The sequence below is a fragment of the Rhipicephalus sanguineus genome, chromosome 7, assembly GCF_013339695.2.
Source record: "Rhipicephalus sanguineus isolate Rsan-2018 chromosome 7, BIME_Rsan_1.4, whole genome shotgun sequence".
Lineage (NCBI taxonomy): Eukaryota > Metazoa > Arthropoda > Arachnida > Ixodida > Ixodidae > Rhipicephalus > Rhipicephalus sanguineus.
This window is the reverse complement of record NC_051182.1, coordinates 14,943,066-14,956,030: the sequence shown is the minus strand read 5'-3', so window position 1 is coordinate 14,956,030 and position 12,965 is coordinate 14,943,066. Positions and strand designations below refer to the sequence as shown.

At 47.7% G+C, this 12,965-nt stretch overlaps 1 protein-coding gene across 1 annotated transcript; it reads right to left on the bottom strand.

Annotated features, from left to right (window-relative positions):
• Nucleotides 1-5,717: 5,717 nt before the first annotated feature.
• On the bottom strand, nucleotides 5,718-7,171 carry LOC119398513 (uncharacterized). Its single transcript, XM_037665357.2, has 2 exons — nucleotides 6,943-7,171; nucleotides 5,718-6,108 (listed from the first exon to the last, which is right to left on the bottom strand). Exons 1-2 carry the CDS (start codon nucleotides 7,164-7,166, stop codon nucleotides 5,718-5,720), a joined length of 615 nt encoding a protein of 204 aa, XP_037521285.1. The 5' UTR covers nucleotides 7,167-7,171.
• Nucleotides 7,172-12,965: the final 5,794 nt, after the last annotated feature.

Sequence of the window (12,965 nt, the reverse complement as noted above, 5' to 3'; positions counted from 1 at the left end):
AGCACGGCTTCATAGATCCCAAATGGCATATCTAAGAGCGAAAGACCGTAAGCAGCCATCCTGAACGCAGTAGGATATGTAAGGAAATAGTAACGCGTGGAGGTACGCTTCCTCGCTTGTTCTAAGGTCTGAATGTGAAGCTCGGCGCCTTCAGTGAGCAGACGATGGCATTCTCCCGTTTTCTTTACGACCACGAAGAAGCAATTCACATATCACCGAGTTCTCCAGCTACACAAAGCCTTTCTTGATCGCTTTCAGTTTGCGGGTCAGAATTTGCACACGTAACCAAGCGGCTCATTCGTAGTGAAATAGAATATTGAAGACGACGAAGTCCGACTAATTATCGATCGTGGCGTGGATCGTCAGTACGTGAGCTCTTACGCCTGCCTGTATTGACAAATGCAAAAATAGTGGATAAGATTGGCAACAAAGTGCTACGTAATCGAAAGCGTAACTCGACAACCAGGATTCGCTAAGAAGAAAGTGAAAGAAACAGAGACGGTAAATCTCATGCAAAAGATGCAAATAAAATGCGCCATGGCGGTTTCAATATACGCAACTGAAATCGACGTGAAGTGCTCCACTATTTGAGAGAGCTAGCCATCCTAGAGAAAAAAGACATACCAGAGCAAATTTCTGCAACGGTTGAAACAAGTGTCCGATGCAACACTTATACAGAAACTATTCAGATCGTCGTAACGGTAGTACTAAAATACTCAGCCAGCTATGTCAATACAGGGAGTACAGATGAAGGAGTAACTGGTCTGCAGTAAGGATAATCAAGGGACGTTATAATACTAGGTGGGAACAGAGTAAGAAAGGCGTTGAAATAAAGGTGCATGATACTGTGCGATACACAAATAGAGGTTTTTGTAAAGAAAGCAAGAGGAAATACTAGAGTAGGTGCTGGCCAAAATGCTAGACTGCGATAGCTGTAATAAAGTCTGGTTACAAGCCAGGTGGCTGCGACTGGTCGCCACCTATTTCGGATGTCTATGAAATTTCGTGGCCATCATGATAAATCAAGGATCAGCTTTCACATGACGTTCGTTGAATGCGCAGATAAAGCATGCAAACATACAAATAAGTAAGGCTGTACCATTTATTTTTAATAGTTACGGTCCCTCATCTATTACTCAGCTGCTTTGCCAGCAGACGTGGAACGTATAAACGAAAGAAATAAAACCGCTCGCCTTAAGTTCATGTTTAAAATTGTCAAGGACAAGCAGGACATGCTACCATGTTTAATTTTCCACAGGTTAGTCTGCAAGGCAACGACATTCGTCTTTATTAATACCATTTCAATCCAAAAACAATGTTTTTAAATATTCTTTTTCTCCGAACTGTAACAGAGCAGAATGAAGCCGATGCACATGTAGTAACGGTAGTTGACAGTGATCAATTTCAGGTTCTCCTTGACATGGAACCCTGCTGTATTTTGCACTACCAAGGGATTGTCTGCCTTTTGTTTGACGGTGTAAAGTATTGGTATTTCATGTTGCTATCGTCTGAATTTATGATGTGTGTTAAGAGGCCTTGTTATATATACCACCCTGCTAGAACCCCTATCATGGAGTTAGCAGTATTGAAAATAATAATAAAACAAAAGTGCAATCTTCACTACAATTTCGCTTGATTGCAAATTCTTGCACCGGTAAACGTATTGATTGAAGCATCTGGTAGCTGTACCATGCTTCCTACATACGTATTATTATTAGGCTTTCAGAAATTGGGTTATTCTAATAGGTCGTCTTCGCATACAGAAAAAAAAAAGACTCAACAGGACTGGTTGCGGTCGTTAAGGGTAAAGCTGACTGTGAAGTTGCAGATCCGCACCGGTTACAGGTCGCGGTGGTTTAAATTTCACCTGCATGGGGACTACGGCAATAGGGGCGTCTTACGGTAAATCAAGGTCGACAGTGTGAGTTTCCTGCCCTGAGCCACTACATCACGCCAAGCATCATAATATCCATCTATATATCCATCCGTCGCCCACCTCATATCTTGCGGAGCCAAGTCTGCGCTTTTGTTCTTGAAACACACTCGCATGAATTGACTCAAATGCACAATCAACGCATAAAACTAGCAATGCCCTGCAGCTGTTCTTTACATGACAGACCTGATGCGTCATTCCAGCAGATGTTGATGTAGGTCCTCATAGAGTACCCAGGCTGGAAGATTTGTAAAAAGCGAGTAGTTGGAAATAAAAAATGTCGTGGTCCCTTATGAATTGGTCAAAACAACTTCGAGGCGAACGCCATGCTCTTTTTTTTCTCAGTCGATTGCATTGATCCTTGACCCCCCCGAAGCTTTTTGCACCTCGAGTGGTGTTGCAATGCATCCAAGATCGGCCCAGATCTCACCAAGCGACGATGCCATCTGATGACGTCATTGTGTGACGTCATGACGATGCTGCAAAATTTGGTACCTCTGACGGCATGTTGACGTCACAGACGATGTCATCATCACTTTTTGCGTCGTTGGTGTTGACGTCGATGCCGCTGACCACGGAGGAAGGAAAGATTAGGAGAAGCCATTACGTGACATCTTTTGTGAGGCCGGATGTGAGGGCTCCCGCTCGACAGGTTGGAAACGCTTCAGCTTGCTTGCGCATGCGCCGCTAGCGCAGCGGAGAGCAAGGCGAACGCCGAGCGGGCGATCTCGCGTCGCGCGGTCCGCCAATAGCTAGAGAAGCCACAAACGCGAAACTTCCGTGCCGTTGAAAAAGAAAATTAAGGCAGCTTCGCCTGAAGCCTTTTACGGCAGAGTTTTTTACGGAGTTTTTTGCGGCAGGTTGGCAGATTGGAAGCGGCTGGTTTCCCGCGCCTGGTCCTAGCTTCCACATCACAGCGATTGCTGCATCGCTTGAAAAAAGAAGAAAAAGAAGAGGGTCTAGATCCAGTGGCTCTGCCCTCGAATAGGGGAAAAAATTTGTTGTTATCCCTTATCTGCACTCGGTATCCCACCGTTTGAAGAAGATTGGTGGTCATTATGACGTGAATGTTGTTTTTCGCGCCAGCAAGAAGCTAGGGAGCGTTTGCGCGAGAGTTGAAAAAAGAGCGCAGAAGAGGCAGGCCGCTGACAGCACTGAAGGTTGCACTATGAAGCACTCTAAGCGTTTCACTGAATGCGCGAGCGGAGTGGTGTACGCCATCCCTTTGTCACGTGGTGGTGCGTACATTGGGCAGACGGGTCGTTGTCTCAACGTCCGTCTAAGGGAGCACGCTAGCTCTCTGAAAGGCACACCATCTACGCATCTTTCCCTCCATTGCCGGCAGTGCGGATGCGCAGCCGAGCTATACAAAACCACCGTGACGATGAGGCACAGGGACCAGCGCACGCGTGAAATAGCTGAAGCGTTTGAAATTATAAAAGCAAGAGACAGATGCGTGAGCCAGCCTTCAATCGCTCTCACAGAAGCTGAGATTGCCTATCTACAGCATACGTGAGTACATGCCTGGTGGGGGATAAGATTTTCTGTTTGGTTTTTGTGGTTTTTTTGTTTTCTGTTTTTTTTTGTTTTGATCGTTTTTTTTTTGTGCTTATATATGACACGTTTCTTCCATTAAAATTTGCGCTGAACACGGCGAGTACTCGTGGACGCAACGGAATACGCGTCAGAATTCTCTATGGCTTTGGTGGTAGCTGACTGTCAGACGAAGCTTTTAACTTCCAGCTTAACCATCACCAATTTCGCCAGAGAGGCAGATACCACGCTTGCACTTTTATTTGCCACAACAATTATAAGCACCTCAAGATCTTGTTTACGTGGGAAGCAGCGCAAATTGGACAAGGCACGAAAAGGAACGAAGAAAGACAGGACGACCGCTGCTTCGTTCCTTTTCGTGCCTTGTCCAATTTGCGCTGCTTCCCACGTAAACATGAACTATCACCAACTCGCCCAATTTTCAACTTTACTGAACCTCAAGATCTCCTATTCTAAACTATGTCAATGACTTCATATCCCGCACCGCTGCTCGCTTCTGGCTGCCCCGGCGTTCCATAACCCTCGTCTGGACGCCAGCATATTCCGGCCTCCCTGGCAACGAGGGGGCTCATTCCCTAGCCCCAGATCTCACGTGCGGGCAGGAGAAATCGAGACTCCTCCACCAGCCGAGAAGCGCCTGCTCTCCTTCCGTGATATTCTGTCGTACTTTCGGGACCAACGAAGCGTATACACTCCACCAGCCCTAACCTTAGCACAGGCTGCACATTGGCGATGCCTAGAGACTGTTCCACGCCCTATGGTACTAAACACCCGATACCCAGACCAACTGCCCTGCTCATGCGAACTTTGCTGCAAGCCAGATTTCCTGCACATCCTCCTCACGTGCCCCACCTTTCCTCATCATCGGCTGTGGCGGTGTCTTACTGGGAGAACATCATGACCAGCACTTCTGCTTTCTGCCTACGCGATGAAGAGGAGTGCGGCTCAGGGGCTTTTCTTCGCTTTGTAAAGGTGACTCCTCACAGTGCCAGGTAGAGGGCTGGGGCCCCGCGGCAATAAATGTTTTTACCACTTCCCTCATAAGCCGAGTCGAAAATCATGTTTGCACAAAACATATAATTTCAAGCCTAGTTACTGTTCGCACTGGCAGACGGTCCTGCACATAACTCCTTTTAGATGCGAAGCAGCTTTTGCGCTGCGCTGTGTCCGTATTTCCATTGGCGACCGTCCCACGTAGTATAGCCATCTGAGCGCGCGCTCGCGCCAAGGAGAAGTCTTCTTCCTCTTGTTCTTCGACCGCCTTGATGATGATACGTGCAGAGCACTTTAGGGGCCCTGGCTGCCGTATGCTGTCCTAGCTTGGCGTAACGCAGACAAAACCATGTGTGCTGGCACGCACTAGCGCGTTCGGGCCTGTGTAACGGGCTGGGTTAGACGCTGTAGCCTCTCCCCCTTACACTCTCTGAGCAATCACGTGATGGCGAACAGCAACAGCAACTACAGTGAATTCATGGTGTGTTCCACATGCAAGGACGCGTTAACATCGGGCAAGGTTACTGAAAAACCAAAAAGACGCGTACCATCAAGGAAAAAAGTAAGGACAGGACAGAATCGGGCAAGGTGCCCGTGATGATCGCAACTTTAAGTCGACCCATGCCCTGCTTCGCATCCCCACATGGTTCCCCTTAGTGGGAGATGGTGGTTTTTTTTTACAGCTTCGCTGTATATAACTAGGGTAACTCCACGAACCTACTCAACAGCAACATTTCATCACCATGAACGGCCTTGTACCTTCAAAATAAAAAAGCGACCGTCGCCATCCAGAATGAGCTTAAGCGGCAGCTGGCGACATGGGCTAATTGGTTGACAAGAATGCGACCCTGAGAGTATTGATATGAACACATCGTAACTGCACGAACAATTACCCTCTTTACAGAAAGCCCCTGGGAGGTATGTGCCATAGAAAATGGTCAAACCGCACTGCTTACCATTGGTGCACTAAAAATAAACAGACATAAATAAAATATGCATAAACAACCTGCGTGGTGCATTTCTGGTCCATTAAAATTGAGGAGAAAGTGTCTCAAGGAACATACGCTAAATTGAAAATTATAAATGAATGCGCAAATAAATGAATAAATGAAATAAATAAATCAGCGTGCTGCACAGCTTCGCTGGTCCTCCGTCTTCACAGAGTGAAGCGGCTCGTGAATTTTAAAGAAACGATTAGACAAAGGCGGCATTCGCGTCAGTATGCGCGGGATCTTTCTTAATACCAGCCCAAATCTAGGGCACCTTCGTCCTCGGAGCTTTGCACGCACGCCCTCTGGCAGGCGGCCTTTGTGGCAAACTTGTTCGTGCCGGCGAGGCAGCGGTGCCTCGCCAGTCCGGCAACCGATGCCGCCAGGCAGCGTACGTGGTCCCCGACGCTGTCGGCAAAGTACGGGTAGCTGAGCTCTTGCGAAGTGCACGCCCTCACGTCGCCGGTGTCTAGGGGCTCGCAGGACCCCTTGCCCGCCGCACCGGTCACGCAGCGCTGGAGGCAGTCGGCGAACGTGGCGAACATGCGGCTCTCGTTCGCGGGGCACCGGCCCTGCCAGAAGGGCCAGCTAGCGCAGGTGCGACCCGTGAAGTACCACTGCTTTATCTTCACGTCCTGCCTGAGACGACGAAACCGGGAGTCAGCTCTAAATTTCCCTCCACCATAACACTCGCATTCTAAAGTGATCACCGACTCGAAGCTCTTTCTATACGTAAACGAGTTTAGCAGATTCTTTGTTGTAGCGCATGCAAAAGCGAGGGCATATAAAGAAACAAGTCACAGTTTCGCAGCACGGGCGAAGCAATGAATGCGATAGCAACAAATTGGAATGTTGTACACGTAGCAAGGCTAGCAGCTCACTCCTTTAGGATCCGATGTCGCATAGCTGCCTTGGCGTAAGGGAACACGGCCGCTTTAACGCAACGTAACCAGTGCGAGCGTAGCACATACAAGGATAGAAGCCGTTTACTAATGTCCGTCACGCGCGACCACGTCATTTTTAATAAAGTTCGCATTTTCTGCCCTAGCGACGCAGTTCCTTCATGCTTCTTCGCCCGACGGAGCCTATGCAGCCGTGCCCATCTGCAGCCTCCGCAAACACGTACAAAATACGAAGCGCGGGGCAATGTTATCGATTATGACTTTATACGGAGCATGACGGCGACGGCGCAAAAATGCACCCTCGAGTACCCATATAGTTGTTGTCGCAATAAAGGCACATCGGACAACACATAGCGCGATGACACACACACAAACGAAACAATTTCTTGGAAGTCTGCGCTGTGTCCACTCCTATACGTCATGTTTACTTTCCGTTGCAACAGTTGCCACGAAACAGCAAGGAACCCGATTTTTGACACCTTTAATTGGTAGCACGTCTTTCGGCTCTGAAAATGCTACTCACAAATTTTATCATTCTTCAGCAATCCGACGTTATAGGAAGCTCCCGCACCTTCCGCACTTTGCGAAGATGGGCGTATCGAAGCACTTGTCGGCCGGCGCAAAACCGTGCACGCAGCTCCTGGCGCATTCGGCCTTGGAGGCGAAGCGGTTGGGGCTGTGGTTGCACAGCTGCACCTCGTCCGTTCCCGACTCGATGCACGTCCGGGACAGCGCGTCGTACAGGAACTGCGGCGGCGCCCTGGCGCAGTACGTGTAGAACACGCCGTCGCACATGCTCCGCTCCTGGGCGGCGACGCGGTGACACAAGGCGCAAGAGATAGTATAGGCACGGGTATAGTAGTATAGGCACGGGTGAGGATATAAATGAATAAATAACGCAGTAGTGTGCGACTAGGGGTGTGCGAATATTCGAAAATTTCGAATAACGAACCAAATAGCGTTCTATTCGATTCGGCACTCGAAGCGAATAGGGCAGATTAGAAAAACCGAATACTTTTCGAATAATAGGCACTGACGAAAAAAGCCACAAAGGAACGAAACGTTGGAACAGAGAGGCGTAACGTTTCTTGTTTTAATCATAGAATTACCAAGATGCATGCAGTCCAAGGTTTCACGTGACTATCGACGCTAGATTGATCACAGGAAGAAGGCGTTTTTTTGCTTTAAAAGTCCGATGTCGCCGAAGCGACAGAGTTATCATTCCACTATCTTCGTCGTAACATTCATTATGATGTTGACTCATGAATATTGTTTAATATTTATATATGAATTTTATTTAATATCTGTTGACAAAGTGCCACATTGAATACTGTAGTTACTTCTGTATTTAAACCTGCAGTTACGAAATATTTTTAAGGCTCCAGTTGCTGCTTTATGCAAGCTTGCGCCGTTTACATAATTGTGGTATTTTTTGTTGGTTAAAAGTAATCGTAATGTTGCTTTGGTAAATCTTGTGAATAATTGTTTCAAATAAAATGCCATGGAATTCTTGGGCTGTTTCGAAAACGGTTACATTACCATTCTTGGGCTGCTTTGAAAATGGTTGCCTTACTATTCGAAAACTATTCGAAGAGCCTTCAATTCGTACTCGTATTCGATTCAGTTCTGAAACTCGCTATTCGCACACCCCTAGCTACGACCCATAGAAATACATGGGATCTTATGTATTAATTCTCTCTCTCTCTATATATATATATGTATATATATATATATAGTATCTCCATCGCCATTTGCAGGAACTACAGCAGGGGGGGGGGGTTATATACATCACTACATCGATTGTCCTTCATTTCTACACAACACAAGACATGGTAAAAGTCATCATTACATTGGATTTCTGCAATATTTGACGGAAGAGCATTCCACTCGCTCGTAGTCCTACAAAAGAATGAATAACGCAAAGTGTCACATTTAAAAGAAAATTCATGAACTTTCAAGGCATGGTCCTTCAAGGCTATCGCCTTAAGAGGTGAACGATATGCAGCACGTCGTACTCTGTAATGGTACAGCTCTATGCAACCTTCCTGAGCAATCGACATTGTGTTTAGGACAAAAGGAAACAATTTAGCGCACTTTATGCTCTGATACCGCAGCTTTACTGTATGACAATGGATGAAACCTTTCATGTTTCTGTGTATTCCTGTTTTTGAATGATAAATGCTGTGGAAAAAGTTCGAGTCTCGGGGCTTTTCCTCTGTCGTTTAAGTCCTGCCAATGAAGTGCGCCCTTACTTTCGGTAACACTAGGTTTTTGTCGTAATTCCGCAAAACAAATCGAACATCCCTATTCTGATTTTTTTTTCAAGTAAGTTGAAAACTGACGAGTATGAGGATCCCATATGACACGCGTACCGAACGTACGTGAGTGACATACAGACGTTCTTTGAAATTACTAGGTCCAAAGTTTCGATGTAGCAAGCCAAATTTGCGTGCTGCCTTAAGTAAGTAAAACACCTAAGTATCTGTATGCCGTAGCCCTGCGTTGTGGGTGTGCTATCACCCCCTGTAAAGCCGTGTGCGCCCCATGGCGCACGCGCGTCTCGCGGATATGCCGCAGCTAGGTTAAATGGCGTCCCAGCGAGCAGTGGCGCTGTGTTCGCGCGGGTTAGGGTTAGCGCGGTGGCGCCGGCAGCGCCACCTGCGGGAGAAGCTAGGCCGGCGAACAGAAGACAGCAGCGAGTCTCTTTTAGGTTGGGCGGCATGCGTGGATGGACGTCTCCCGCGATGGGTCCGTGGGGGACGATGCCGCGGCTCGTTTCCCGTGAGCCCCTCGTGCTGAGTCGTGCTTCGGCGACGCCGCATTCGCGGAGCATTGTATGTGTTACGTTGTCTTGAGTGTGTGTTATGTTTTCCGGGTATTCATTAGCATTGTATAAGGTTATTTAGCAAGTGACTAGTTGTGTATTAAATTCGGCAGGCGAGCTCGCAGTATGTAAAAGTGTTTAATAAACGTACACGTGTTGTTGCACGACCGCGTGAACTGTCTCCGTGTGTTCCGAGAGCGGCGATATCTCTCAGACCCCACAGCATAAAGCAACTTTATTGAATTTGTACTCATATGCCTTATGTGAGCGTTTCCTTGTGAAGGTGATAATTGGACATTTCGAAACGTTTAGCGACATTTCCGATTTCTCACACTAGGTTGAAACTTTATCTAAATCACTCTGAAGGTCACAAAAATCACAATCACTACCAGTAACTCTACACACCACACAGTCATCTGCAAACATCCTGAAAGATGACGTAATGCCTCGAGTGATACCATTTATATACAACAAAACTAATAGACGCCCCACGACAGAGCCTTGGGGTACTCCAGAGGTGACCGCAGCGACTTCAGAGGAGATACCGTTGAGAACTAGACTGCTGTCTATGCGAACGGTATTCGGATATTCATATAATTACATTTTTGTTTGTTGTAGGCTTGTAATTTGCTAATAAGTGGGTCATGAGCCACAACGTCAACCGCTTTACGAAAACTTAGACAGGTGCAGTCAATTACCTGCCTTTTGGCCATCGCTAAGGCCAAATCGAGAGTGAATTCTACTAGCTGCGTACTACAGGAAAAACCTTGCCTAAATCCATGTTGGTCTACACTTAATAAGTTATATTTACCAAGATGCAACACACTACAACTATATAGAACGCGTTCCATTACTTTGCATGAAATTCTAGTTAAAGACTCTAGCCTGCAGTTCTCAACGCAGTGTTTAAGTCCACTTTTGTATACAGGCACAACATTAGCTACACTCAAGTGTCTAAGAACGGCACTCGTCTCTAAACACTTTTCGAAAAGACGGCAAAAATACAGGCATAAAGAGGTACGTGTGGCAAGGCCGTATAGTATTTCAGAAAGTAAAGTAGGCCAGCTGCCGTTGCCGCAACATGTTCCATACCGTAGAGGTTAGCGTTGGCTAATACAAGCGAAACGGTGGCTAGTGTCGGCCATTGCTGGCTAATAATGATGACTAGAGTGCTGCGTAATTGATGAGTAATGCCAGCGAGTGCTATGTCCCGCTCACCTCTAACCTAAAGTGCCTGTCACACGCATTCAGCACAGCTGTTTCTGCTCGTCATTAAACGTCAGCGTACTATTTTTCCTCAAGCTGCGAAGACGCAATTTCTTTATTCCGCCAAGTCAAACTCCCGACACATCAAAACGACGAGCAGAAAAGTGTGTACTACATCATCAATGTCGTGTATAGTCGCTCGCACCTTGAGATATTTGAAACATTCATCATTGCAAGTACACTATAAAATCCCAATTTTAATAGGCATAGTAGTGTAAAGTATTATCGCGTTGTTGTTCAGCGTATAGATGTACTTACAAATTAGCAGCAGCCTTATAAACACTACTGTAAAGCGCTCAAAAACATAAACTATAGACAGGCTGTAGTTTGCACATATACAGGCTGTAGTTTGCACGCGCGAGCTCGCGCGTCCACATAGCTGAACTAATTTGACCTGCCGTAGACCCTTGGCCATCTATGGTCGTAGAGCAACAGCTCCGGAAATGCAATGATCTCGCGGGTTCGATCGGTGAACACGGTCGAAGTTTTCTGCATATGTGATGTTTACATTCTGGGAAAACAGTCTGACATCCCATAGTCGCGCCGCACTGCAGCTGTGTGGGCAATTGTGAAGATAATGCCTTCGTGGCACGTGTAAGGGGTTACGATGTCCAAAACAATGAAATAATTTGACCGTATTCAGGTTGTCTCGAACCAGAAGCCTTCCTTGGTTATTTACCGTACTTCGCGCAGTGGCTGTTGCTTGCTGGCACCTGTTGCTATAGCACCGTTTGCTGGCAAGTGTTGCTTAGCGCTGGATAACTCTTTTGACTAACGTCGGCTGGCCATGTTGATGATGATGATTGAAAACATTTATTGAAAACAAAAGAGAGGTGCAGTCCTTAAGGGGCTCCGCAATGGGTGGAGTCCCTATTCCGGGACCCCATTGGTATCTGCCGCTAGCTTAGCCTTTCGGACCAAGGCCTTTTGGGCCTGAAGATCCGAGCAACTGAGCAGGGCCGCCTCCCACTCCCCTCGGGTTGGCTTAGGGTTGGGGGGAAGAGCTGAGTTGAGCTGGCAAGCCCAAACCATGTGGTAGGTGTCAGCCACCTCCCCACAGTATTTGCACTTGCCAGTGAAGGAAGAATCGAAGTGTTTCAAGATTGCCGGGCACAATAAAGTGTTAGTGAAAAGTCGTAGCAAGATGCGTTCATTAGCCGTACCCAGCCCCTTTGAAGGAGGTGGGTATTGACGATGCCCATCTCTGTAATAGGTCGTGATGTCTTTGAATGTAAGGAGATAGCCGCCTTCGGGTTCCAGGTACTCAGGATCTAAGTGGGACGCCCGGTGAATGAGTGTTTGGGCCGCCGTGTTCGCGGCTTCATTCCCTATTAGGCCCTGGTGGCCTGGAGTCCAAACTAGGCAATTGGGGGTAGGATCGATTCCCCGGTTGCTATAGTTGTGCAATATTCTTTCCCCTAGGGGTGTGACCCAACCAGCCTGATAATTTCGACATGCCCCACGCGAGTCGGTTATGATACATTGAGATCGGGGATCAGAGGCAGCTAGGGCAATAGCTACTTCTTCCGCTTGTGTTGTGCCCGGGGCTTTGAAAGTGAGCCCATCTACTTGCTTTTCCTCGTGGATAACCGCTGCCGTATACCAGCCCCCGCGCCATGGACCGGCCACATCTACATAGAAGACTCCGTGTTTGTTGCCATAGTGACGATGCAACGCGTCTGCCCTCGCCTGGCGACGACCAATATGGTCTTCCCTATCCATCTTTGTGGGGAGGGGTCGAACTCTGACGGCGCGTCTCCAGAGTTCGGGCACTCGGACCCGTTCCTGCGTGTGAAAGTCATGTTTCAAGTGGAGCCGGTCCAGCAAATGTTGTCCCGATTTTGTCTGCGTTAGACGTGTATATCGGTTCGTGAGGTGTGCTTCCTTGAGCTCCTGAAATGTGTTCACCACTCCCAAAGCGAGAAGTCTCGCGTTAGAAGTTGCGACAGGGAGGTCAAGGGCCCTCTTCATCACTTTGCGGAGGATTACCTCGACTTTGTATTCATCATGCTTCCGCAGATAGAGATAGGGGACCGAATATAAAATTCGGCTGATTACGAAGGCATGAGCTAGCCGCACAGCGTCCTTGCTTCGTAATCCCCCTTTCTTGTTGGAGACGCGGCGGACAATTCGGCCCACTTGGTCCCCAACCTTGCGGAGCTTTTGTAGTGTTGTGTCGACTCTTTTTTGATTGTGAATAAAGAGTCCGAGAATTCGAATGTCCTTGGCTTCGCGAATGGGGCCATTAGCCAAAGAGAGACGCAGTTCTGTGGTGTCCTTAGGCGATGGTCTAAGATGCACAAATTCTGATTTGTTTGGTGCCCACTGGAGCCCGCAGCGCTCTGCGTAGCGATCCACTACGTGAGCGGCTGCTTGCAGACTTTCCTCTATATGTCCGATGTTTCCCTCTGCGGCCCAGATGGTGATATCGTCGGCGTACAGCGCGTGCTGCACGCCTCCAATACCCTTTAGCTGGGCCGGGAGATGAACCATCGCAAGGTTAA